Source organism: Molossus molossus, unplaced genomic scaffold (genome assembly GCF_014108415.1).
Source record: "Molossus molossus isolate mMolMol1 unplaced genomic scaffold, mMolMol1.p scaffold_m16_p_17, whole genome shotgun sequence".
Classification (NCBI taxonomy): domain Eukaryota; kingdom Metazoa; phylum Chordata; class Mammalia; order Chiroptera; family Molossidae; genus Molossus; species Molossus molossus.
The window spans coordinates 15,505,282-15,533,003 of record NW_023425352.1 but is presented as its reverse complement, the minus strand read 5'-3'; the positions used below and the strand labels follow the sequence as shown (position 1 = coordinate 15,533,003).

General features: G+C 51.4%; 1 protein-coding gene across 1 annotated transcript in view; it reads left to right on the top strand.

Annotated features, from left to right (window-relative positions):
• Nucleotides 1–27,415, top strand: part of RBM20 (RNA binding motif protein 20) — a 198,271-nt gene extending 170,856 nt beyond the window's left edge. The window contains exons 9-15 of the mRNA XM_036265925.1: nucleotides 3,095–3,174; nucleotides 4,835–5,504; nucleotides 12,371–12,466; nucleotides 13,596–14,238; nucleotides 15,755–15,889; nucleotides 23,402–23,523; nucleotides 27,283–27,415. Coding sequence (XP_036121818.1) covers nucleotides 3,095–3,174; nucleotides 4,835–5,504; nucleotides 12,371–12,466; nucleotides 13,596–14,238; nucleotides 15,755–15,889; nucleotides 23,402–23,523; nucleotides 27,283–27,393 — 1,857 coding nt within the window. The 3' untranslated portion in view covers nucleotides 27,394–27,415. The remainder of the gene's footprint in view (nucleotides 1–3,094; nucleotides 3,175–4,834; nucleotides 5,505–12,370; nucleotides 12,467–13,595; nucleotides 14,239–15,754; nucleotides 15,890–23,401; nucleotides 23,524–27,282) is intronic.
• Nucleotides 27,416–27,722: the final 307 nt, after the last annotated feature.

Below are 27,722 nucleotides of genomic sequence, written 5' to 3'. Positions count from 1 at the left end.
CCCAGTGCCCTGCCTCACTGGGAACATGGGGCCTGGATAGAAGGAACCTCAGAGGGTGGTGGGCTGAGAGTAGCCTCAGGGGGATGCTCTGCGGTTGGAAAAATAAGGGGCAGAGATAGTTAAGTCAAGAAGAGGCTCTTCTAGCCCCCAAAGAACTCTAGGTGCATCTCTTTAACCCCTGGGGGACTCAGGGGCCACTAGAGGATGTTTCCGTCAGTGGTGCCTGATTGGCTGGCTCCGCCCCTCATCCCGTGACACCCAGAGGCAAAGGGCAACAATCCTTCTCTCACTCCGGGCTTTCCTGCATCTGGGCTGGAGGGAACAATCACAAGTTTCCAGAAGAGCAGAGGAAAAGTGTTGGGGACCGTGGGTACTCTTTTTGCTATAGAAAGTCCCCCATCCATCCCCCCTCAGGGAATTCTTATGTTCTGCAAAGTGGCCATGGTACCTTTAGCCCAGCATGGGGGGCACATTCTTTAGCCTTTGCCTGTTCCAGGTTGGCAGTGTGCGCCAGGGATTTGGGACCCAGGATGTGACCTCCGCAGTGACGGCAGATGTCATTACACATCCCTGCGCTTGGTCCTGATGGCTCGCCAGCTTTCCCGAGCCCCGTTTGCGCAGGCGTCGGCCTGTGTGGAGGCTGTGCCGCCGCAGGTCTACTGGGAGCCTGCTTCCCAGGCTGGCCGGTCCCACGATGCTGCCCGGCAGCTTCCACTGTGCCCCAGGCAGGCAACAAGAAGAACCTTCAGGTGAACCTTCTCGTTCTACCCCAGGTAGTGACAGACAACCCTGGCAAAAGGACAGGTGATCTTAGGTGGGATGCAGGGAGGCACCCTGGACCACAGCCTTCTGCTTGGGCCCGACCTTCAGCCTCAGTTTCTTTCCCTGCTTGGTCTTGGGTCTCTGACTGTGGTCTAGTTTAAGCAGATGAGGTGTACCGTGGGCAATCTGGTTCCTACAGGTGACACTTTTTTTTTTTTCTTTTTTTTTTATCCTCACCCAAGGACATTTTTCCATTTTTTTTTTTTTGTTGTTGTTTTTTTGTTCAGGTAGAGTGGGAGGGAGAGAGAGGAACAGAGAGAGAGAGAGAAACATCGACGTGAAGGGACACATCGAGTGGCTGCCACCCGCACAACCAACCAGGGCCGCAGACAAACTGCAACCGAGGTACATGCCCTTAGCGGGAACCATACCTGGGTCTCTCTAGACTGCAGGCCAACGCTCCAACCCCTGAGCCAAACAGGCCAGGGCATGACACTTTTTCTTTACGCTTACAGAGGGGCAACCTATATAGCTATAATCAGATGAAAGGGACCATTTGTAAAAACTGTGAGGTCTTTTATCGGACGGATGTCCTGACCAGTGCTGAGTTCCTGAGCCTTTTCTTGAGCAGGGATGTACTGGCTTCTTGACCTCCGTCATGACCTCAGGGAAACAGATTGCGCCTTCTCTTTGTCTTTCTTTTGTATTTCCAGCAGACAAGAGATCTCTCCCTGGTTTGAACATTTTATATCCCTTTCTTTGTCCTAGCCTGACCTCTCTCCCTGAAACGAGAGCGGACTCCTGCTTTGTTTTCTCCTTGACTTGTGCTTCCCCAGCCCAACCCTGAATCTCAGCACTAACACGGTAGCTGTGTGCTCAGAGGACCCGGAGGATCCGAGTCCTGCTGGGTCACCTGTCTCACCGCTTCTCTGCCCTGGTTTCCTCGCTGTGAAGTGACATAGATGATGATACCTAACATTCTGAAATTTCGTGATTCTTTGTAAAATATTTAGGGAAAAAATCGAGCATAAAAACAGCCATTGATTCAATTTCTTAATAAAATTCTTTGTCAAAAGTTTGTTTACATTACAGACCAAGGATTTTTAGATTTATTGCGATGCAATCACCTACCATAAAATGCACCCAGCTCCATACATCTTAATGGAATGGATGAATTCTGTGTGTTCTTTTGGAAGATGTTCTCGCCTTTCTTCTATGTCCATGAATTTCTTTTTTTAATAGTTTATTTCTTTTTTTTTATCCTTACCCAAGGACATTTCTGCATTCATCTTCAGATAGAGTGGGAGGGAGAGAGGGAGGAAGAGAGAGAGTGAGAGAGAAACATCGTCGTGAGAGACACATTGAGTGGCTGCCACCCACACGAACCCAACGGGGGCTGGGGATAAACTGCAACCAAGGTACACGCCCTTAGCGGAAACCAAACCCGGGACTCTCTGGTCCGCAGGCCGGCGCTTTAACCGCTGAGCCAAAGCGGCCAGGGCAATAGTTTATTTCTTATTGTTGTGTTACTATTTTCCATTCTGGGTTCAGGAAAGGGCTTTGGTTGGGATTCAGGGGCTGCGGTTGGTCCTGTACTGGTACAGCCACCAAATAGTGACTTATGGAATGGGGTGGGGGGTTTTCACAACCTACGCTGCCTACTCCACAGTGTATGTTGAGCACCAGGTGGCCCTGTGGAGGAGCATGCTGGAGTAAGGTGTTTCGTGAGCCATGGAAAGGATCTTGGAGTCGAAATGCCCATTGTCAAGTCCTGATTCTCTAACTATCTCTAGGACCTTGAATGTGTTCCTTAACCCAGCACACCTCCAGGAGTCACCATCTACATGGAACTCCTAGACCCTGGAGTTGTGCAAGGCAGAACAATGCCTCAATCTCTCTGGGTCTCAGTTTTCCCCATCTGTAAAATGTGGATGCTGTAATCAATGATCCTCAAGTCTCTTCAAGTTATAATGCCTGCCTGCCTGCCTTCTTCCTTCCTCTCTTCCTCCTTCTTTCCCTTTCTTCCTTTTATATCTTGGATATTTTATTTTATTCAGGAAGGAGTAGGAGGCAGGTGTGAACAAATGCGACTTTTTCCCAACATGTGGATGGTGAGCACCAGGCTCCTTCCTTCCCCAGCTCAGTGGACACTCAGCCCAACATCGGTCAGCATTATGCTCACACTCCTCATCGCCTGGGTGAAACTTCTTTCCTCCCCTAAAAAGACACCTTTCCCCATTGGTGGACTGGACAATGAACCCAGGTCCTAGCTGCTTCTCTTTGGTGTTTACAAGGCTGTCTCTGGTCTGATGACCTCTCTCCCTTTGTCTAGAAACCTGGGAAAAACGTGGCTGCCATCATCCAGGACATTCATTCCCAGAGGGAGAGGGACATGTTCCGGGAAGCAGACAGGTGAGGCCCCTACCCTAGATCTCGGGGCACATGCTGGGCAGTGGAACATTCCCCTGCTTGTCATTCTGAAGGGTGTTTGTGTCACGCCATGCCCTGCGCTTGCGCCTGCCCTGTCCATCAGCCTTTCTGGGCCCTACTTTTCCATGTGCCCAATGGAACACAGTAGTCCAGTCAGAAGTGCTGCTCAGGTTAAACCTCAGCAAAATGCGAGAGGCTAAGCTTCCTCTCAGCTGCTCCTCCTTTGTTAGAAAGGAACATAGGAGGGGATCTGTTGATAATTGGCTCTTAGGGGCAAGTTTATACTTTGCTAAAACAACTTGAAAGTGTGTGTGCGTGTGTGCATGTGTGTGTGTTCTATTTAGAGCCAGCTCTTGATTTTTCATGGCTAAATGTAGATGTTAGAACAGGAATGGAGACGCTCTCCCAAAAAGCACTTACTTGACTAGTTACTCTGAACATTGAATGTGTTCAGTTTTCCAACTAAAGTTGGGAGCACGCCAGTCCGTGGCTACAAGTTTGCCCAGTCACTGCCCCACGAAGAGAGTCCCTGTGGAGAGCCAAGGGGGAGAACAGCAGGAGGAGGCACCTGGGCAGCCACAGATGGCGCTCTTACGTCACTGCCGAGGGCTGAGCCCAGGCTGTTCCCCAGTGGCGGTCAAGGCAGCCTGGTCCCAGGGAGCCACATCTCGGTGTCTCCTGGTCAGTGAGGGCTACATGGTTTCCTGGATTTGGGAACTGAGTGAAAATTGACCATCCTTTTAGAATAGTGGCTGTGTGACTCAGTTTACTTGCTAAATAAACAACCTTAAGAGAGAGATAAAGAGGATTTTTGTATGTAGCAGCTTAATTTGGGGATTTTTATTTGTTTGTTTGTTTTCTAAACCATGGTTATTTGGGTTAAAAAAAAAACCCACGTGCAAAGCCATGCTGCGTCTCCTGCCGTTCGGGGGCGGGGGGGGGGGGGTAGGAGATCTTGCCTAGAACCTTAGGCAGGTCGGGGTCCTTTTCTGGGTTTCAGTTTTTTCATCTGAAAAACTACCACATCAGTGTTGTAAGGTCTCTTCCAACCCAAAGATAACTTTCTAAGTCTTCATTCCTGGAGCCTCTGAGCCTGTCTTCTCCCCCTCACCTCCCAGTAATTACTGTCCCTCTTCCATGCCCAGGATCTCAGCAAACTGAGATGAGGAATAAAGAAAACAGAGGCCAAGAGGTCGCCTTCATGCTGTTGGAGGCGGAGGTGGGGGCTGACTTCAGTCTCATAGCCAAGAGGGGGGCTCACTGAACCTGAGGGCTGAGTGGCTGCGCCCACCAGGCTGGAGCAGGGCACCTGGCCCACCCCCACCCCCAAGCTCCCCTACCCACACACCCCTCCAGGAGAGCTGAGCTCAGTTGTAAGAGGAAGGAAGATGGAGCGGAGCCAAAACCAGTCTAGTTATTGACCCCAGCCCCAGGCGGCGTGAGCAAAGGGCAGAGCGACAGGACGGGGCTGGGAAACCCTGCCTAGAAGCGGGATGGAGGGAGGCGCTCTCGGGGCTGCGAGCCCGCACGGAGTGGTCCAGAGTGTCTGGCAAGAGGGGTTACGTGCGCGGTGTCCACGCGAGGGACGGGATATCCGGGCCGGGGCTGCACATTCTCTAACCCACTCCTTTGCTCCCCTCAGATATGGCCCCGAAAGGCCACGGTCTCGCAGTCCGGTGAGCCGGTCATTGTCCCCAAGGTCCCACACTCCAAGCTTCACCTCCTGCAGCTCGTCCCACAGCCCTCTGGGCCCCTCCCGGGTGGACTGGGGCAACGGCCGCGACGCCTGGGAGCACTCCCCCTACGCCAGGCGAGAGGAAGACAGGGACCCGGGCCCCTGGAGGGAGAACGGGGAGGACAAGCGGGACAGGACCGACGCGTGGGCACATGATCGCAAACACTACCCTCGGCAACTGGACAAAGCCGAGTTAGAGGAGCGGCTGGAAGGAGGCCGGGGCCACCGAGAAAAGCACCCGAGGTCCGGGTCCCCCAACCCGCCCCACTCGGCGCCAGGCTACAAGAGCCGGGAGGATGGCTACCACCGGAAGGAGCCCAAAGGCAAAGCGGACAAGTATCTGAAGCAGCCGCAGGATGCCTCCGGGAGGTCCAGGAGGAAAGACGAGGCCAGGCTGCGGGAGAGCAGACACCCGCACCCAGACGACGCCGGCAAGGAGGATGGGCTGGAGCCAAAGGTCACCAGGGCCCCTGAGAGCACCAAGCCTAAGCCCGGCGAGAGAAACAGAACCAAGAGACCCGACAAAGACCAAGAAGGAGCTGATGATAGGAGGGAAAGCGGAATGGCAGAGAATGAGGTAATGATGTAATCTCCTCTCCAGGTAAGGAGAGACAGGTCCCAAAGGGTAATAATGTTAATATAATGATGATGAACGTTTCCTGATTGAAGGAAGCACTTACTGAGTGTTTGCTGTGAGCCAGGCACTGTGTTAAATACTTTTTCTCAGTCATTTAATCCTCACAGAAATCCTGAGGTAGTAATATTAATAATATTATTACTCTAGCCCTGGCCAGTTTGGCTCAGCGGTTAGAGGGTCGACCTGCGGTCCAGAGAGTCCTGGGTTCGGTTCCCGCTAAGGGCATGTATCTCAGTTGCAGTTTGTCCCCGGCCCTGGTTGGGTCATGCGGGAGGCAGCCACTTGATGTGTCCCTTTCACATCGATGTTTCTCTCTCTCTCTCTTTCTGTCTCTCCCTCCCACTCTACCTGAACAAAAAATGGAAAAATGTCCTCAGTGAGGATAAAAATAAATAAATAAATTAATTAATTAATTAAAAAAATAATATTATTACTCTAGACGAGGAAACAGAGGCACAGAGCACTCAAGCTAGTTACCCAAGGACACACAGCAGGAAATGGCAGAGCTGGAATTACACCTAGGTGATCTGGCTCCATATGCCACAGCATCCTGCTGCCTTTACTAGAAGTCAGGGAGGGACATGATGCAAAGGCCTCCGTGTTCCTGTTTGTCCAGGGTGGAGTGCCCCAAGGTGTTTGTACCCACAGACTCTGACCAGAGATTAGATCTTTGGTCTGCTCTGTCTTCTCTCCTGCCAAAAGCATCTACCAATCATGGGACTTCGAAGGGAGGCAGTAAAGGAGAAACAGCCACCACCCACTAAATTATACTGGGCACCCAGGGCTCGGTGTGTTTCTCTAGACACTGTCCACAGTGTTTTACTTCCACTGTAATAAAAATGCCCAGCAGTTGGCTGGCATCTTTCACCAAGGCTCTGAAAGAGCTCATAACCTGCTACATGACTTCAATTCACGCAGTGTGTCACCCGGAGGACTCTGGGTACAAGGTTTATATTATAACTTGGCTTACACTTCCTTCCCACCAGAACCACCGACGTTTAAGTAGCAGTGGAATAGTGGAGGTGAAGGGGTCTGCACACAGAACCCAGTTTTTAAAATCTTACACACATGTTTTCTAGTCTGACCCAGGAGTTGGTGACAATACTAAGTCCAAGTAAGGAATCCAATTCTCAGCTTCATGAACTCTGAAGAGTCACATTTGGGCCAGTACCTTAGCATGCCACTTTGCAGATAGTATGCTAGGCACAGGGAAGTCCAGAGGTGAATGGTCTGTGTCATGGCAGAGCACAAGTCTAAGGGTGGAAACAGACCTACAAAAACAACTTGCCTTCAGAGGAGCCCATGCTGGATTGGAGGTGGGGATGAGCTGCCCGGCAGGCAGTTAACTCTGCACAGAGGACATTTGAGCTGAGCATTGAAAGTGGGGAAAAGCAGTTTGGGAAGCAGCAAGGGCAAAAGGGAGAAAGAAAGACTGGCTCCAAGAACCTGGAGATACTCGCCACGAGTGCATCTTTAGGGTATAGTCAAGGATCGTGTTTTTTAAAAGTTTGCTTTCATGCAAACATAAACTGAATGCACATTAAAGATGTGGTTGACTCAGTCATGAATGAGGGAACCAGTAAGATGAGAAAGCTGTTCAAAGGAGAATCTAAAGACCAGGCAACATGTAGAGGCAATCAGGAACATGGGCATGAATTTGCTAACAGGAAAAACTGACCTCTTCCGAGGAGATCCTGGGACCAGATAAAATGCAGCTCCAGCAGATAAAATTCCTTTGCATCTCTATGTGCACGAATCATTTGCATGACTGTCAGTCACCTGCAATGTATAGAGCTGTAAAGCAGCTCAGCTCAAGTTGAAGTGCAAACTCTTAAGAACCAGATACCCTGAAAGCTGTGCTGGAGAACTGCCCAGCATTCCTTCGCAAGGACACCCAGCGATCTTTGCGCCCATCTGGGTCTGCCGTGATTTTTCCTGGCTGGCCTAGCTGGGGGAAGGTCAGGAGACGAGATTAGGGAATGGGTAAGGGGGACGTGAAGGACCTCCTGTGCCTCGCTGAGGACTTGAACTGGATCCTGAGGACCTGTGAATGGGTGGATGTTCTAAGGAAGAGTGTGCAGTTTTCCTTCAGTGCCCCCAGGAATTGGTTCCAGGATCCCTTGTAAATACTAAAATATGAGGATGTTCAAATCCCTCATGTAAGATGGTGCCGTATTTGCAGGGAACCTCTACACATCCTTCCTTGTACTTGAAGTCATCTCTAGGTTACTTAAATAATGCCTAATGCCATGTAGATGCAATGTTACACTGTGGACTTTACGGAATAATGACGAGAAAAGAAAGTCTGTACATGTCCAGGATAGATGCAGCTACATAGTACATATGAACAACAACGTAACTTTAGTTTTTGAGAATTTCTATCTGAGGTCGGCTAAATCTGCAAATGAGGAACCTACCTGCAGACACAGAGGGCCAACTGTATGTGCTTAGGTGTCCCAGGTGCTGGTGACAGGGTAGTGACTCAGGAAAAGGCACAGAGGGGCAGGGAGAGCAAGGGCGCACATTGCCAGTCTGGAACCACCTGTCCCCACAGCAGAGCTGTGGAGCTGTCCCTTCACACTCCCACCAACACTGAGACTCTTCTGTGGTGATCTGTTTCTCCTGCTGTTTACCTGCCCTTCACAGTTCACACAACCCTCGCCCATTTAAGGTGACACACATTGTAAGTCACCCTGAGAGCCCCTGATGCAAAAAGGATGCCCAGAAAGCCCCACAGTTCTGTCTCTCTTAACTGGTTCTGTCTCTAATAGCCCTAGAGTGGGGTCGGCAGGGACTAGCTGGGGTCCCCAGCAGATTCGTTCTGTGGCTTTGAAGCCCAGGCCCACCACTCAGTGGTGGGATAAACAGCAGAACGAAGAATTTTCCTCACTGACCTCAAGCTCCATGTTGTGACCTTGAGAAAACCCAGAATCCCACAGGGCCGCCGAGACCCAGATAACAGACTGAGGGACTAGACGTAGGGAATGAAGGTAACAGGGCTGAGGAGGTGGCCTTGCCTGTCTTCTAATATGCAGGCATCTCCCCGCACCGGCCCCGCCTAGGAACTTCACCCCCCAGTCCACGTGGGTCCCTCCTCACCTCCTCTGTCTGACTGATGTCACAGTCCCCACAGGTCTATCCTGGCCACTATGTGCAATTTCAACAGCACACTTCTCTTTCTTCCCTGCATCCTTTCCCTGGTAGCACCTGTCTCCTACCCTCTCCTCTACGGCCTTTATTTATTGTATTTAGTGTCTGCCCCCCCCCTCCAAAGTGCACCTCCCAGAGGGCAGGGCTTTGTCTGCTGCGCTCACTGCTGTGCCCCTCCCCTAGATTAGAGGGGGCATTCCTACTTGTTGAAGGAATGAATGGCTGAACCCAGACTGGAGGCAAAGACCTGGCTTCTGAGAACCAGGTTACACCCTGTTCTCTCCCTCACTTTTCTTGGTTGTGAAATGAGCATGATCACAAGGCTACTGTAGGACTTCGATGAGCTTGTGATCCTTTGAAACCCTCTGGGATCTCTGGAGAAAGGGCCCGTGCTGGAGAAGCTGGTGTCAGTGTGGCTCAGTGCTTGTGGGTGGCCAAGTTCATGCATAAGAGCCCCCCTGGACCATAGGAAGGAGGAAAGAAATCAAATCCGTGACTAGGGGACACGTGAGAAAGAAGCACTCCTCCACCTTGCTGGGAGGGGATCAAGGGTTACAGACCCAGATGCCTAGAGAAGAGAAGCCAGGCAGGTGACATGGACCAGATTGTATGAGTGAAGCCAGGTGGAGAGATGGGACCATGGCAGACTAAGGAGGAGGTGCCTGTCTGTTGGGAGCAGCCAGCCACTGCTCAGCTCCATTCTGTGGCTGCCATCCCGGAATGCATGCCCCGCACTGTCAGATCTCCCTTTTCTTCTTCTTCTTTTTCTTATTTTTTTATCCTCATCCGAGGACATTTTTTCATTTTTTGTTCAGATAGAGTGGGAGGGAGAGAGAGGAAGAGAGAGAGAAACATCGACGTGAAAGGGACACATCGAGTGGCTGCCACCCGCACAACCCAACCAGGGCCGGGGACAAACTGCAACCAAGGTACATGCCCTTAGCGGGAACCGAACCCAGGTCTCTCTGGACTGCTGGCCAATGCTCTAACCACTGAGAAACCAGCCAGGGCTTGTTGTTTTTTTTTTTAAATAATCATCACCCAAGGATATTTTTCCATTCATCTTCAGATAGAGTGGGAAAGGATGAGAGAGAGAGAGAGAGAGAGAGAGAGAGAGAGAGAGAGAGAGATCAATTGGTTGCTTCTCGCACGACCCCAACCAGAACCAGGAACAAAACCACAACCGAGGTACATGCCCTTGACCAGAATCAAACTCGTGACAATTTGGTTCACGGGCCAACACTAACCACTGAGAAACCAGCCAGGGTATGATCTCCCATTTCTTAGAGCAAGACCAAAGTCCAGATGTCTGTTGAAATTTCCCACGTTCTAGAAACTATATAGACTAAAACATGCTGTGGGACAGATGGAGCCCAGGGTCCCCAGACTGCAGCCACCAGTATAAATAATCCATGAGCGGGAGAAATAGAAAACCACGTATTCTCGGTTCAGAGCCCAGACAGAGACCCGAGCACACTGGGAGGCAGGTGTGAACTTGGTATTCACTCCACCCTCTCCTACCAATCTCCATCATCTTACTAACCAGTATCCAGGGAGCACCCAGCACTGGGGCTCAGTTGTGATTGAAGCTGAAATGACTCCTGATCTCATGGAGCTCATGGTCTAGTGAGAAGACATACTAATCAAATAATTCCTCACATGAGTGAGAGAGTGTGAGTGTTCCGTGCTAAGAAGGAGATGGAGGCATGCATTGCTGTCAGTGCCTGTAACCAATTAGAGGCTTTCCTAGGTTAGGATGTGACTGTTGAGACTTGAAGGAATGGTGGTATTTACTGGGTGAAAGGAAGCAGAGCAGACCGAGGGAACAGCACGTGCAAAGGTCCAGTGGCTGGAGGCCAGTGTTGCTGGAGCAGGGAGCCTGGGTTAGAATGGTGGGAGGTGAGGCTGACTTCTCAACAGCGGCCACATCATGCAGAGCAGTGGAGGCGAGTCAAGGATTTTTGTTTATCCTAAGTGCAAGGGGAGGCAAATGAAATGTAGAAGCAAGAAGGTGCCGTGAGGATATGATGGTTTTTACATTTTGGAGTGATCATTCTTGATTGCCTTGGGGAGAATAGACGTGCGAGGCAGCTACAGAGCTGAAAGGGGAAACCAGTTAGGAGGTGGTTTAGTGTGGCCATGGCCCTGTGGTGACAGAGTGCTGCTTGCAACAGTTGGGACCTGGTCTGTGAGCTGGTGTGGGCAGTGGGGCACATTGGTAGCATCTGCCCCTGCGTCTCCCTGTTCCTCTCGAGAGAGGCGCTCTTTACTGTGTCGCCCTAGGAGTGCGGCTACAGTAACTGCTGGGGAGGGGAAGGGTTGTTTATTTGGGCAAGGGAAGGCCATGGATAATTTGTTCAGAGAGGTAAAAATAAAGAACAGTTGTCTCCTGTTGGTAGAAGTGTGGGTTTTGATGGCTAAAAGGCATCTGGAGCACTTAGGTTAGCTCAGAAGACTTGAGCAGGGATTTTGGTGGGATTTTGTGCTCCAAACACTGAAAGAATAAGGACCTGAGGATTTGAACTGTCTTCCCCTGTCCAGTAATAACTGGTTCAACCAGTCAGCCCTGTGCTCCTGCCCCAGCTGGCTCTTCGCTCAGGAGGGATGTGTCAGCTTTTAAGAAATCAGAAGTAGAGTCACTTACTTTAAGCCAAACTCAGCCAAAAATGTGGAGAAAATGCGACTTGCCCCTAGTATCTCCAGGAATAGTCATTGATTTGATGGCCAAAGTTTAAATCATGGGAGAATATCCTCCCCAAACCTCTGAAACAGGCATTGGAAAACTTTATCTGCAAAACATCGGATAGCAAATATTTTAGTCTCTCTCGGCCAAGGAGCGTTTAAAACGTAACTTCTTGAAAATGTGAAAAGCGTCGTTGGCTCACAGACGACAAGAAGAGGCCCGGGGCCAGGTTTGGCTTGAGGACCGTAGTTCGCTGACCTCTGTTTTAGAGTCTGGTGAGAGACCCTGATTCTCCTCCGGACCGCAGGCAGACGCTCTAACCGCTGAGCCAAACTGGCCAGGGCGAGAGACCCTGATTCTCAAACCAGACGTTTGCTTTTAGTTGTTCAGTTTCCCAGACATGACACTGTCACGAGGGACTTAACTTGAGGGAGGGATGAGAAGGAAGGAGAGAGAAGGGGTGGCCATTGGGGGCTATAGCTCTAGGACAGAGATGGGGCGCAAGAGTGGTGAGAGGGGCACTGATTGGGTGACAACCTCCTCTGTACCCGTAAGTGGCCTGGACGTGATTTTTTGTGGCCAAGACGGATCTGTTGGGGAGATGTCACCATGATGGTTGCTAGCCCCAGGGTCAGTCCCCCCTGGCCCCTCACTGTGTACAGGTCTCACGGTTTGTCAGGGGTTTCTGACCTCCTAAAGGTATCAGTCTAGCTGTTAAGACATTTGGGGGATTCTATTAGTCTGTGTGACCTTGAACAAGTTCCTCAGCCTCTCTGAGCCTCAGTTCTCTCATGTGTAAAATGAAGATGATAATAGCACCTGCCTCTGTGGGGTCTTGGGAGGGTAGAAGAAATGTATGTGCAACACCCCAACAGCTGTTAGCTGTGCTAACAGCCTTCTTCTCTTGGTCCTCGTTTTCTTCTTTGCCTCTGCCGACTGCTGATTGGGTTTGTTCTGTTCTTCCTTTGGCAAGGCTGGGAAAGGGGGCATGGAAGAAACCCCCCCATCAGTGCACAGGCAGGAGAAAGAAACAGAGTCCTCTGATCCAGAAAACACAAGAACAAAGAAGGTAAAATTTGTCCCAGATGCCGACAGTATAACCACGTCTGCGCAGCAGCCACGGAGGACCACGTGACAAGCGTCCCCGTCCTGCCTGGTGGCACCTGCTGTGTTCGAGGCCCCACCGGTGCTTCCACGAGTGAAGCTGCCTCCCCAGCACTTCCCGGAGGAGCGGCTCTGCCTGGGCTCTTTGTGGAGTCCTTGTGGGGAGATCTTGATTACATGCCTGGGCTCTGCCGTACTCTCCCGAAAGTTGGCTGTGCTCATGAGAGAGAGCATGTGCCCAAAAAAGACTCAGGCCTCAGAGCCAGGAGCCCAAAATAGTCAGGTCCCTTGGAAGGGGCTGAAACAGGAGGGGGGCTCTGGGTACTCAGTCTGGGGCCCTGACCTCAGCAGGCCCAGACCCTGGGATTAACAAGACATCTCCTGTGCCCATAAAGATTATTTTACATAATTAAAATGAAAAAACCCAGTTACAGTGCTGGGGCTGCCATAGCCCAGAGAAATGTCCTTGGAATGTGACCAGCTTCGTGCCTTACCGGTCAGGAGAGGCCTAGGGATGGGTATCACTGGCCAGGAAGCTGATCTCTTAAATCTGGCTGCTGGGCCCCTAGGCTGCTGGGGATACCAGGGGAAAGTTTCAGGAGGGGCCAACTATGAGCTGGGCTGTGGAAGGTGTACTCTTGCTGGGAGAGGGTGCTTGGGGGAATTTTATGGGGGATTTTGCCACAGTTACATTTAGTGATGCTTTACATACAAGTATATAGGTCCAGCAAGTTGATCTATTTAGAGTTTATAACTTAATCATTCATTCGTTCATTCAAAAACTATTTATTGAGCAGCTATTATGTACCAGGAGCTGAAAGTCTTTGTGCTACTTTGAACATAGTAGATTAAGCATTAAGGGCTTATTCCAAATCCTGTGCTGTTTTGAGCCTCATCCTGGAGAAGAATCAGTGATGTGGGACTTGGGTGATGTACAGCTTCTAATTACCCAGTTAGCGTTTCCAGGCAGAAGTAAGAATGCTCAGGATCGCTCTGATTTGAGGGGTGCTGGGGTCGAGGCTCGTGCCCTCGGGTTGAAGACCGAAACCTGCTTCTCGGCCACCCTGTGACCTCCATTCTGCATCTTTACTCAGGACCCAGATTGGGAGAGCGGAAGTGAAGCAGAGGACGAGAGCTGGTACCCCACGGACATGGAGGAGCTGGTCACAGTGGACGAGGTCGGGGAGGAAGAAGATTTTATCATGGAACCAGACATCCCAGAGCTGGAAGAGATCATGCCCATTGACCAGAAGGACAAAATGTGCCCAGAAATATGTTCCTGTGTGACAACTGCCTTACACCTGGGCCGAGCCAAGGATTTCACCAAGGAGGGCGTCAAGACCATAGGTAACGGGGCTACGGAAGTCAGCCACAAGTCTCCCAAAGAAGGGCCTTCTGCTCCCGCGAGCTGCCCCAGTGACATGGACGTGGAAATGCCTGGCCTAAATCTGGAGGCTGAGCAGAAGCCAGCTGAACGCGAGACAGGCTCACTGGCGGGTTCAGATTGCTACGAGAAGGAGGCAGAGGGAGCAGAGAGCTCGGATGTGCGTCTGTCCCCTACACTCCAGCAGATGTCTTCCCCCAAGCCAGCAGAGGAGCGGGCCCGGCAGCCTAGCCCGTTTCTTGATGACAGCACGGCCAAGGGGACTCCCGAAGATGGGGCTTGTGAAGGCAGCCCCCTGGAAGAGAAAGCCAGCCCCACCACCGAAACCGACCTCCAAGGAGTGTCGACCCAGGGTAACTACCTCCCTTTGCCCCTGTGTGGTGGGGTTGATGGGGCCACTGCTCACCTGGAGAAGTGAGTGGGCACGGGCAGGCCAGGAGGAACATAAAGAGGGTCTCGACCAGCATTCAAGTTGGCGCAGAAAGAGCGCTTCTAAGAGCCTGGTTGAACTGTTAGAGGTCTTAGGTAGATGGTGCAAAGAGAATCAGATAGCAGGTCACATGTTTTCTGAGAAGCAAACTCAGGACAGACTGCTCTGAATTTTTGGGAGCCCGGATAGACTCTGATAACTAAAATTAGCCAAAGTTTTGAGTTATCAGCCAAAGTTTCTGGGGTTGGCAAGCTGCCTCTGTGCCTGCAGACAGAGGACCACCCAGGCTGTTAGTTCTGTGAGGCCCCCGGGAGTGGGAGTGTGGGGAGCCCCGAAGGGACGGCAGGGGGAAGAATGAGGGGCTCACTCGGGGGATGGCCTGTCCCCTTTCTTTCCACCTCAGCCCACTTTTCTCCAGGGACTGATAGTGAAACAAGACTCGTCCCAGGACCTCCTCTGCCTCCATCGGAGGTGATGCTGTGTCTGTGCCCGGCACTATGACATCATGAAAAACAGTTTAAAATAGGCTAAGCCCTGTCTTCTCTGCCAAGTGGAAACTAAGATCCATCAAGGGCTCTCAGGACAGGAAGGGGGAGTAGCCCTCCATGTTCTCCCAGTGAAAATAAGGAGGTTCATTCCTGAAAGCCTGCAGCATTCCAGGGGGGGAAGTGAGTGGGGGCAGGAGTCGGGGGCAGAAACGATAGAGGAAAGGCTTCAAAATAAACACCTCTGCCCAGCGCTGTAGCTGGCATAAGCCGGTCGGTGAGCTGGAAGCTTGGGCTTTCCTCCATGTCAAGCTGACCTGAGCTGTTTTCACCTGCGTGGATCTGAGTCTCCATGGAAACTCTGTCATGAGATGCCTTCTTGTTGCTAGAGAAACGCTGCCTGGGCTGTGTCCAGAGGAGGCAAGAACAGAGGAGTGAAATGTTCACCCTGCTCTGCTTGAACCCCTTCCCTTTCACGGTATAGGTCTCAACATGCAGTGTAGCTTACCCAGTGTTTGGAGTTCATATTTAATAACACTGTTCTACCAGCTTGGGGTGAGAGAATGGCACGGCCTTTCCTGCCAGCCTCCGTGCTCCTGTGGACGTCAGCACAATTTCTGCCCTTCAGTAATTCTTCCTCCTGCAGAGATGGAATGATATGGAGTCGGGGGGAATGGGCGTAGATCACCTCCACCCAAGGCATCAGCAGCCTATCCCCCACAGGCCCGATGCAAAGATTTGCCAAGTTTTCTTGTGTGTGTGGCATTCTCTTGGCAGTAGAAAAAGCTCTTAAATTATAGCACTTGGGTTCTAATGAGCAGTCATCGTCCCGGCCCCATGTAATTAAATGGTCCGAGGAACGAGTCCTGATCACACAGCAGTGACGAGAATTTCAGGGATTCTTGGAGGCATGTTGTGTTTCAGTAGTTCTTTGCTTTGGCTCATGTTTTGCAGAAAACTCAAGGTACATGGAAATGAAATCCCTGGACGTGAGGTCACCGGAATGCACTGAAGTGGAGCTGAAACAGCCCCTTTCTTTGCCCTCCTGGGAACCAGAGGATGTGTTCAGTGAACTTAGCATTCCTCTAGGTAGGTGATACACACAGCCCTTCCAGAGAATTCAGCCCCAGGAAGTGAGAGTTCCCTGGGAAGGTCTCAGAGCTTGACACTTTGTTGTTGTTTTTCAGGTCTGATGCAATCACCTGCATTTGCAAGGTGCTACTTAAAAGTCTCTTGCCATTTCAGTCTCCCATTGGAGAGCAGATACATCATGGGGCCAGGCCTTGACTAGCACGGCCCTGGGAGCCAGAGCTCAGAGACTTCCTTGCAGGGAAGGCTTTATTCCTGACCACACAGCCCTTATTCAGGCAGGGAAGCAGAGGCCTTGTGGCCGCTTCTGCTTCTGTCTTCCCATCCTCCTTGCCCCAGCCCTTCCAGAAACAGTGCCACCTGTTCCTCTTTTGGGTGGTGACCTTCTCTGAGGCAGTGATGCTGAAGAGACTGCATTGGGGGTGGGCTCTGCAGCTGATGGAGGAGCATTGCACAGAGAGGGACCTGGGCCCCATCCTTCCTCCATGACTGGGTGACTGCTGGTCCTCAGGCAAGTCATACCCAAGAATGTTTTTTTGTTTTTGTTTTGTTCCCAGTCACTTCGAGTCCTTTAGTGACAATTGGACTGGAAAAAGAGAAAGAGAGAGAAAGGTGTAAAGATACTTTTCTTGGAGGCCTTGGCAGTGGGAGGCCCTGTCAGAGTTCATTCACACAGCCAGGAAGCAGCCAGCCAGAGGCAGAATGGAGATCAGGGCTCTGTCCAGGGGAGAGCCTGGCGGGTCCGGGCTGGGCAGCAGTGGGGGGTGGGGGGCTGAGAGCGGTGATGGCTCAGGCCCCAGGCAAAGGGGTGACAAGGCCTCACACAGCAGTGGGTTTGGGAGTTCCTGGGCCTCCAGTTTCCTCACCTGTAATGTGGAATTGGACCAGATTGGTGGTTTTTCCATGGTGGAAGTGTGGGAGTGGGGCAGGGAGGGAGTTACTAATAGAATCACCTAGGACACATTTTCAAAAAGGAGAGGTAACTAGAATTTCAGGGTAGGGAGTGAAGGTCCTTTAAGAAAGTTCCCTGGGAGCTTCAGCCAGCATGGTCTCTGCGTTAACCGTGCAGGTTGGAAAGCAGTGAGGAAAGGAGGGTAGCAGCTGCTCAGAGAAGGAGCTGGGGAAGGTGCCACAAGGACCCACACGAAGTGTGGGCTCCGTGATGCCCACGGCCAAGGACCCTGTGTCCGCTCAGTCGGGGAGGGGCCGTTCAGCGTGGAGGCTCACCCGTTTCATCATGTTTCTCTTTTTCTTTTCATCTCCTTCAAACATTTCTTCTGGCTTCTGTCCTCCAAGTGTACCGTTCTCATTGAGTCAGACTGAAAAGCAAATGTCTTTTTTTTTTAAGGGCTAAATTTGCTGCGTAGCCTCCAGTATGCCTCAGGACAAAAGCTACAAAAAGAAATACTTTAGGATGAACTAAGAGGGCCCCGGGGGGGTTTAACCCTGGGAAACTGTGGCAAAGGCCACCTTGAGGAAGAAGGTGCTAGACAGTCGGTTCATGCGTTCTGCGAGCGTCCAGTCTGTCAGCCGGCTCTGCTGGGCACTCAGGGAGCCGCGAGATATGACACACGTCTCTTGTCATTCAAGAATTTGGAATCTAATTGACACACAGAGGCAAAAATTAAGAATACATTCTGCTACCTTATACTTTGTGTCTTTTTATTATTGCTTTTTATTACAAAAAAGGTGAAAGATGACTGTAACAAATTTTTAAAATAAGAACCATATAAAGTTAATAGTGAACATTGTATCTCTTCCCCCAGCCTCTCCCCAACTCTAGAGGTAGCCACTGTCATAGTCTCAAATAGTTTTCTTCCACCAAAATAAGATCACACTATATACATGATGTTCAGTAATTTACTTTTTAAATTTAACAGTGAGTCTTAGAGATCTCTTCATGTCAGTACAGAAGAAAACTTTTTTTTTTAATCCTCACCCAAGGATATTTTTCCATTGATTCTTCAGATAGAGTGGGAGGGGGAGAGAGAGAAAGACAGAGAGAAACATCGATGTGAGAGAGACACACCAATTGGTTGCCTCCCACATGACCCCAACCAGGGCTGGGGACTGAACTGCAACTGATGTACATGCCCTTGACCAGAATTGAACCTGGACTCTTTGGTCTGCAGGCCGACGCTCTAACCGCTGAGCCAAATGGGCCAGGCAAAAACCTCTTCTTTTTAACCACTGCAAATTTTCCATCTTAAAAGATATACCATCACTTACCGAACCATTCTCCTGGTGAACACTTAGGATGTTTTAAATCTTTTTTCCCATTATTACAATGCTACAGTAGCGAAACGCTTACTTTTATCATTTGGCTCGCAGGCATGGTTCCTGGTGTTTTGCATATATTATCTCATTTAGCTCTCTGAAAACTCATATGAGGTCAGTTTCGTGTTTTACAGATCCGAAATCTGAGATGCAAGGTTACAAAGCTAAAGATCGGCCAAGACTAGAGTCAGGGCGTCAGTCCCAGTGGTCTGACTGGGGGACCATGTTGTCTCAGCTCCGCTGCCTCATGCACCGGCTGTCACCTTTGTCTGTGTGCCAGTGTTTCTGTAGGACAGCGTCCTAGCCTGGGTCCTACATATTTGCACTTCAGATTTTCATAATTGCTACTAAACTGCACTCCAGAAAGATTATACCAGTTTCAACAGCTACCTTGAGTGCGAGTTCTCATCCTCCACTTCCTGGCCAACATTGGATATTATCAGTTTTTAATCTTTACCAATCTGTTAGGAGGAAAATGGTATCGTTCTGTTTTTTTATTTTTTAATATATTTTTTCACTGATTGTTTTAGAGAGAAAGGAAGGGAGAGAGAGAGAAAAACATGGATGAGAGTGAACATCGATGGGCCACCTCCTGCACATGTCCCACGGGGGATCAAGCCCACAACCTGGGCATGTGCCCTGACTGGGAATTAAACTGGGACCTCTCAGTCCACGGGACGACGTTCAGCCACTGAGCCACACCGGCCGGGCTCTAATTCTGTTTTTTTAAAGCAGCTCTACTGAGGTGTAATAAATGTACTGTTATGGAAAAGACTCAGACCCAACACCGGAGGAAGTGAAGAGGTTCTTTTATTCACACATGCGGACCCAGAGGAGGCGGTCTCCAAATTCTGGGCCCTGAGTTGTGGGGCGCGCCTAGCTTTATAGCGGGCTGGGCGGACGTTCTTTAGATGAGAGCGGTAAGCAGTTTACAGAAGCAGGAAGCAAAAAGGTCTGATTACCTGTGAGATTGTCACAATTAAGATAATGAACATATTCATCATCCCCAAAATTTCTTGATACCCTCTTCTTCATACCTCAGTCCCAGGTAACCACTGATCTGCTTTTGGCCACTAAACACTAGTTTGCATTCTAGAATTTTACATGAAGGGAACATATAGCATGACTGTCTTTGCCTGGTTTCTTTCACTCAGGATAATTGCTTTGAGGTTCATCTGTATTGTTGGGTGTGTCCACAGTTGGTTTCTTTGTATTGTGGAGGAGTATTGCATTGTGGGTACCACGTGTGGTATATTTATTCATCCGTTGTTGGGCATTTGGGTTGTTTCTGGTTTGGCACTCTTATAAATTATAGTTTTGTACTTGATTATAGTCTTTGATTAGCTTTGAGACCCATTGTCCTGTTGATCTCTGGGGGTGGGAGAGCTGTATGGTACTATTGTCCACATTTGATAGGTGAGGAAACAGGCCCACAGACTTTCCTAAGATAGCACAGGGGGTTCAGGACAGAAGTGAGGATTTCTGCTCGGAGACAACTCTGCCCTCCGTCCCTGCAGTCCCGGCAGCCTGTGGGGAAGGCAGTTTCATGCAGCGGCTCAAAGCACAGGCTGTGGAATCCGACTCCCTGGGTTCAGACCTCGCTGGCTGGGGGAGCAGCGGCTTAACCCCTGTGCTTGGCTTTTTTGATCTATAAATCGGGGATAGTAATAGAAGCCTACCATGTAGGGTTATTTTGAGGATTAAATGAATGAATACTTGTCAGGTGTTAGTGTCTTCTAGTAGGAGGTATTTAGAAAGTGTTGTCTATTGTTACTATTTGTTCATGAAGTGGTTATTGAGACTTACTATGTTTCCTCTCACTGGGACTGCGTAACCCTTCACCTTCCAGGATTGGTCGCTGCTGCAGAGAGACTTCTAGAAAGGTGGGGACAACTTCCTGGCTTTGTCCCTGTGGAGAGCAGGGAGGTGAAATGAATCATGCCAAGGTCTGAGCACACCATGGAGAGGAAAGGGAGGTGAAGTCCCCTTGCTCACGGGGCGGGCACAGGGGTGCCCTGGTGTCCCGAGGCGGTGCCAGCCTGCCAGGGCCTGCTCAAACCAGAACCGAAGGACACTGCCTGCAAATCGCAGGCTCCCTCCACCCATCCTGGGCTTTGCTGCAACGTTGGAGTTATAATTACCCGCACCAGGAGCTATTATTAGAAGGCAAATGCAGCTTTAATTATTGTACTTAATAGAGGCTGAAAAACGGGAGGACCAAGCGGCTCCAGAACTTGTCGGGGCTGTGGCAGTTTGTCCTGATGCCGCCACTTCCCTCGGTGCTCACATTCCAGAGGCGTCCTGAGGCGGTGTTGGCCTGGGTGCCTGTGACGACGCCCAGCTGCACAGGGGGTTACCAGGCATTTGGGGATCCTCCCAGTCAAATCTCCCCCACGCTGTCTTTTGCCTGCTGGTGCTTCTGACCAGCCGCTGGGCAGGGCTGGGGAAGAGAGTTGCTGCCAAGCTGTGGAGTCCGGTTCCCGGCGGCACGCTGCAGGGTGGCGGGCGGGAAGGCACACACGAGGCAGTCGCCACTGCAGAGAAATGTGTAACACGTGTGTGTTTTCTAAGCACCACACAAACCGAGAGGTGCTCTCCATGGCACCACGTGTGGTATGATTATGGCTTTTCCAGATGAGGAAACTCATCTCAGAAAGGTTGAGTAATGGCCCTGGCTGGTTTTGCTCAGCGGTTAGAGCGTCGGCCTGCGGTCCAGAGAGACCCGAGTTCGGTTCCCGCGAAGGGCACGTACCTCGGTTGCAGTTTGTCCCCGGCCCTGGTTGGGTCGTGTGGGTGGCAGCCACTCGATGTGTCCCTTTCATGTCGATGTTTCTCTCTCTCTCTCCCTCTCCATCCCTCCCACTCTATCTGAACAAAAATAGAAAGGTTGAGTATGTACCTGAGATCACACTGTACATAGAGGCCTGGGGCTCTCTGGCTCATTCATCTACCTTCCCCTACACTGCGGCGTCCAAGCTCTTGGCAACGGACGCTTTTGTTGGAGTGAAATCTCACCCAGAAGACACAGATGGTAGCTGTGCGCCGGGGCTGAAGGAGCCTGCTTCATGCTCTGGTGGTTTCTGAGCCAGCTGCACCCCATCTGGGGGACCAGGACAGGGGCAGGAAGGCCTCTTGGGAAACCTGGGGAATCCTGGCGGCATCAGCCAGGGTCTGCGGAGAAAACCCCAAGGCTTCTTTCCCGGCACCAGCCAGCTGGCCCATCCTGCCGCTCCTTTTCCGGTTGCCTTCACCTTGTCTTGTGTGAGCTTCTGCCCCTGCAGAGCAGCAGCCAGGGCTCATGTGTGAGGTGGGGGGCAAAGGGCCCACTCACAGGCACAGCTGGAGCCGTTTTCCGTCCTCTGGGGTGACAGGGGTGCAGGGTGAGGAGGGGAAGGACACTCAGCTGGGCCTGCGTGCGGCCCTCTCACTTCCGGGGACTGCTGTAGGTGGCCGGGGGCACTCAGCGTGCTACACGGCAGTTTGAGAAACTGGGCGGAGGGGCAGCCAGGCCCTGGACCTCGGAGGAGCCGGGTGTCAAGCAGGAGTGGGCACGCGCCTGCGCTCCCTCCTTCCTCAGGCCTGCCCCTCCGCACTGAGAAGTGGCTTGTCTGAAATGGAGACCAGAAACGTCGTCATTACAAGGCTCTGCTTCTCCGTGACGGGGTCTCCTGGGCACTGAGCTCTGTCTTACAGGAGGCGGGAGGAGAAAAGTGAAGGACGCCCCAGACTTGGGGTCACACAGCACCTCGGTAGAGGCCTGGCCTGTGTCCCTCTCTGCAAGAAGCTGCTGCTTCCCTGGCGTGTGCTGCCAGCACCCTCCAGTGTGGGCAGCCCTCCGCCCACCCCCGGGAGAACAGCGGCAGCTAACCAGGCGCAGCGCCTGACAGAGCCCAGCTGAAATGTGTCAGCACACACCGGGCACGGCCAGCCTGAAAGCGGTCTGAAATCCGTCAGCCTGTCTCCTTCAGTTCCGACGGGTCTTGCTTCTCACATCCCCCATACCCTGCCCTCTGGCTGGCGCTGTACAGTCAGGGCCCTGAGGAAACTGAGGCCCAGGAGGGGTTCAGCTGGCTCTCCCCAGGTCATGTAGGTTCTTAGTGTCCAGCCTGAGCCCGCTCAGACCTAGACTCTTTCTACTGTGCTGATAGTATCTGCAAGAGGGGAACTGTGACCCCCCTAAGACACCTTGGTGGAGGCTGGAACAGCCACCATCCCTTCAAAGATCAATTTTCTGGGCTTTGACACTCGCTTTTTGGGCTGTCAGGCCACTGTTTTTGTTCCTTAGAATCAGAGGCTCCCAGAATCCTGGGACTTACGTTCACAATGACAAATGAAATACTGTTAGTTGATGGTGCAGATGTAGAGACCAGAGAAGGGTGGGGGAATGTTTATGATGTACTATTACATGAAAAAAGGAGGAGACACATTGCACTTAGGGTGTAATTAAAACTGCCCCCCGCCCTGGCCGGTTTGGCTCAGCGATCAGAGCGTCAGCCTGCGGTCCAGAGAGACCCGGGTTCGGCTCCCGCTAAGGGCACGTACCTCGGTTGCAGTTTATCCCTGGCCCTGGTTGGGTCGTGCAGGTGGCAGCCACTCGATGTGTCCCTTTCACATCGATGTTTCTCTCTCTATTTTCCTCGCTCTCCCCCCCACTGTATCTGAACAACAACAACAAAAACTGCCCCCCAACCAAAGGCTCTACCTATGGATAGTGTGGAAGAGAATGTTTTGATTGGAATGACTCTGGGTGATTTTTCCTCACTTTTGTTTATTTAAAATTTTTTTCTTTAATGAACATAATTCTAAAATGAACCAACAAAAATGAGAGCATTCTTCCAGAGTCCTGGCCACAACTGCTGCAGAGAGGGGTAGAGTGCAGAGAAATGACATCCAACAAGTGAAATGTAAGAAACCTCCTCCCTCCTCCTCTCCCCAGAAACAGTCTGGTTCTAGGGGAGCCTGGACCTAGTTCCCAGAGGCAGCTGCAGAGCATATGCTTGCTCAGCATAGCCCAGCCCTCACATTCACTGCCTCCTGTGAATGAAGTGGGCGCTCGTCTCTTCATGTTTACAAATGAGGAAACCGGGGCTTGGAGAAGCTCGGTCACCAACCAGAGTCAACAGCCAGTAAGGGGTGGATCTCATTGCCTCCGTTTCCACCTGAAGGCTGCAGGACCACAGGGGCCTCCCATCACCTTCCTGATTGCCTACCTGTGCATCCCCCATCCTTCTGCAGGGGTGGAGTTTGTGGTACCCAGGACTGGGTTTTACTGCAAGCTGTGTGGGCTGTTCTACACGAGTGAGGAGATGGCGAAGATAAGCCACTGCCGCAGTGCTGTCCATTACAGGAACTTACAGGTAACCGTTGGCCTTCCTTGCCTGGCACTGGGGGGAGGGGGATGGGGACTCTAGTGTCTGTTTCTGAGGAGTTTCTCTCTCCTTCCACCACCCGGAGACCTGACTCCACCAAGCGGCTCCACGTGGTGGCGGCCTCCCATGTGCTCTCAGAGCCTCTGTCTCCACTGTGGTACTTAACAACATTCTGTTGGGTCAGGTGCTTTGTCCCTGCCTCTCCCTTTACACAAACTAAGTGACTTGGGTTTGCGTTCACCTGGCCTATGGTTAGGGCTGACCCCTTTCACAAGACCTGGATGTTCCAGATGCAGACATTTCTGTTTCTGGTCCCCTGTGCAGTGTCCCTGTTGGCTAGCTGGAATAAACGCCATTGTTGTGCTCTGCTCCAATGTTCATCCATACTGCAACTGTTTGTCACAGGGATACTATGTATCAGACACTGTTCTAGGCATTGGGGACACAGCAACAAAAAACAGAAATGCAGGCAAACCCTGCCCTTGTGGAGTTTCCAATCTAGTGTAGGAGGTCAGCAATAAATGAAGTTTTAGAGAATATTAACAGGTGATGTATAAAAATACTCTGTACACCATATTTCATCCAATCTAAGGTGCCATCAGTTATAAGACACACTAGTTTCTGATACCAAGAAAAAAATGTTGAATATTAAACAGTGAGACTCCATCAACTGTAAAAATGCATCTCAATTTCAGAGATGTTAATGTGTGGGAAAAAAAGCATCTTAAAATCGATGAAATATAGTAATGTGCTCTACGATATACACCTAATATGTAACATACTCAAAAGTGGTTTTCATAATTAACTTCTGGCTTAGTGACCTAACAGAAAGCATGGTATATCAGATGCCCAGGGTATCTTCTCTTTTTATTGCACCTTCTGTTTTCACTATAGTAATCAGACTAGTTTCTTGACATACAAAGCCTCCACTCAGAAAGACCCTCAGGGTGGCAGCGTGTCCTGATTCCAGAGCAGGCACTACTGTCACAGTCAAATGGTCCCAGTGGCCGATCTGCTTCTTAACCAGAGATGTGAACGAGAATCACCTGGTCAGTGTTCAAAAGTATATATATGAGCTCAGATGTTCAGTGGAATTGGGGAGCACCCAAGAACATGTAATTTGAGAAGTTCCCCAAAGTATTTAAGTACAGCCCTAGTGAAGGAACTCAGATATGGGCCAATTCTCTTGTTTTATATTTGAGGCCCGACGAGCTATGTGATTTGTCCAACACCAGGCAGATGGTGAGTTACCAGGCCTGGAAACAGGTCACCTGATTCTTAATCACTTTTCTCTTTTGACTCTATTAAGCTGCTCCTGCAAACTGAGACCCATAATGTCATGGCCTGGGTCACCATCTGCAAGGGACTATCATTGGCTTTGCCCAAACTCAGGTCACTTAAGCCTCTTGATTTCCCTCCAGAGAGCAGCTGCCCTGTGGCCAAAGAAGCCATGGGGTCTGAGGCCCAAGTCCTGGCCTCTCCTGGGGGAGGGCAGTCAAGGCCCGACTTGGCCAGACCAAAAGTTCAGACTGGGCTCCACAAAGCCAGCTGAGGGCAGCCATCGTCCCTGAAGACATCATTGCTGCCACCCCAGCAAGAAGAAACCCACAGAATGGCATCAGTGGACTCAGTCCTGGAGATCACCTGGTCCTGATTTTCCCAAATCCGGTCCTCATAGCAGCTGACAGCTTTTATAAATGCAACTTCCTGTACCCGCCTTATACCTGCATATTCATTCTCTCTAGGGCCGGGCCTGAGAATCTGAATTTTAAACATCTTTCCAGCAGGTTCTGATGCCTCGGTGTAAGAACCTTTGGTCTCATCCAACGTTATCAGCTAGACCAGGAAGTCAGAAAGAGTCCAGGCCTCTGATTCTAAGCCCTGTGCTTTTTCTCAGGGCCAGACCCCCCAGCGGACTCACCTCCCACAGCAGGGCGGAGCCATTCCTGTGGTCCCCCGGCGTGTCCAGTCCAGACAGTGGCTAAGCCCCTACACCTGCCAGCCACAGTTCAGGTTTCCCTGCGCACCTGTCAGGGAGCTGGGAGCCTCCACCGCAGGCGGCCCAGATAGGGTTTCTGTCAGTGGCCTTGACAGAATCTGTCCACATAGCCTCACCCACCCCACCCTGCCCCAAGTGGTGAGTGTGAAAAGTGAAGAACTCAGACCCAAGGAGCAGGTGCTGGCTGGCATCTAAGTCAGGCAGCTTGTAAACTTAGCCCCCCAGGAGGCTGGAGGTAGGGCTTGGGGATGATGCTACAAAGCAGGAGCAGGTGGAAGTTCTCTCTGCAACCTCTACTTGCCTCACTGCTGGTCACAGCACAGAGGGAACCCCCAGGGGAGACCCAGAACAGGTGGAGTCAGCACCAGAGAGGAAAGCTAGACTCTGCTTGGCTCCAGGCCAGAGAGGAACGCGTCAGCACGTAGCACACTCACCCACTTGCCTGTCTGAACACACCTTTCCCTTCCCCGGCTGAGGCGGAGGAGAATCCTGGCCCTCCACCCGAAGCCGGCTAGCAGGGATGCACAGTCAGCTCCCTCCCATCAGGCTCACCTACCTCTCCAAGCCAACCATAGCTGCTTCTAGAAAGGGCAGACATTGCCTGCCCCTCAAGTCACCCTGGGAGGGGGAGGACACTGTTTCTCCCATTTAACTGATATGGGTCTGAGGCTGGGAGAAGATGGGTGACTTTCTTGAAATCAGATGACTGGTACCACTTGTGATAAAGGGCAGCATCACAGAGTGTTTATTCTGTGCCAGCGCTGTGCTAAATGTTTTATGGTACCTCTCTTGGATGTCACAGCAACATTCCATGGTAGTTCTGTTATGACCCACACTTAACTGTGTCAGAGATATTGGGTGATTTGCCTGTTGAGACCTAGGATTTGAACCCAGGTAGTTCCGTTATGACCCACACTTAACAGTGTCAGAGATATTGGGTGATTTGCCTGTTGAGACCTAGGATTTGAACCCAGGTCATCTGACAGAAGAGCCCACACTTGACCATGTGCTGGACCTACCCCTGCCGGCTCCTAATCAAGTGCTGTTTGCACTGCCCCTGGCTGCCCAGCCCTCAGAGGGCACAGCTGGGGCCCAGACATTGTCTGGGTCGGTCTCACTGCGATAAATCCAGAATCCCAGGAGCGGCCTGGCGTTTGGCTGGGGGCCTGTCCTAGCAGGGAGTGCCCTGGCACTGTGAGGCAGCCCCCGCTACAGAACAGAAATCCGTAAAGGACCTCCAGGACACTGCACCTGTCAGCCTGCCTGACAGGAAGCAGGTTGTCAGGAGTCTCAAATGTCAGGCTGCGGTTTTGTCTGTCCCGTCTCTATAGGACAGCTTCCCTCTCCTCCCTCTTCCTTTACACGTGGACGTGCTGCCTGGATACTGGGCTCTTCCTGGAAAACAAGCAGAGTTGTCGTGAGGATTAAATGAGGTTAAAAGAAAAGCAGTTAGAACAGCACTTGCACAGGATAGGGCCGTGGAAGGGCCTGCTGTGAGGAGCTGTGATTTCTAGGTTTGCTGCAGGAGACACGTGTCCCTTGTGACCTGACACACGGGGAGAAAGTGCATTGCTTAGCATGGGTCCTGTAGCCCCCGCAGGATTTGGGGAGGCGGGCGAGGGGGCCTCACTTACTAGGCAGGATGACAGGAAAGGAAGCCAAGCACACGCCTGTACTCTCCTCTCCTGTCCCAGCTAGGTCACCACTAACCCTTTTTCTCCTCCTCTGTCTGTCTCTTCCCCCCACAGAAGTACTTGTCCCAGCTGGCCGAGGAGGGCCTGAAGGAGACGGAGGGGGCAGGCAGCCCGAGGCCCGAGGCCAGCGGGATCGTGCCCCACTTTGAAAAGAAGAAGCTCTGACGCCCCTGGTGCTGTTGGAAGCTGGGAGGGAGGGCCCGCCAAGGTGGGGCCTTCCGACCGCGGAGGCTGGGAGCTCAAGCCAGAGAGGAAGGACAAGCAGGCAGGCCACCGGGCCTGGGTGTGTTCCCAGAGACCCCTGAAAACGCCCCTGAAGTGCCTCCCAGGGCCATCACCACTGGTTTCCTTCAGACAGCCTTTTAATCTGCTGCTCTCTCTTCTTCCCTCTCCCTCCTTCTGTGCCAAGGGTCCTTTCCTTTTCATAAAATCCAACTTCTCAGGGACTTTCACAGTGTTCATATTCTTGGTGGGATAGAACAGGTCAGGCCAGG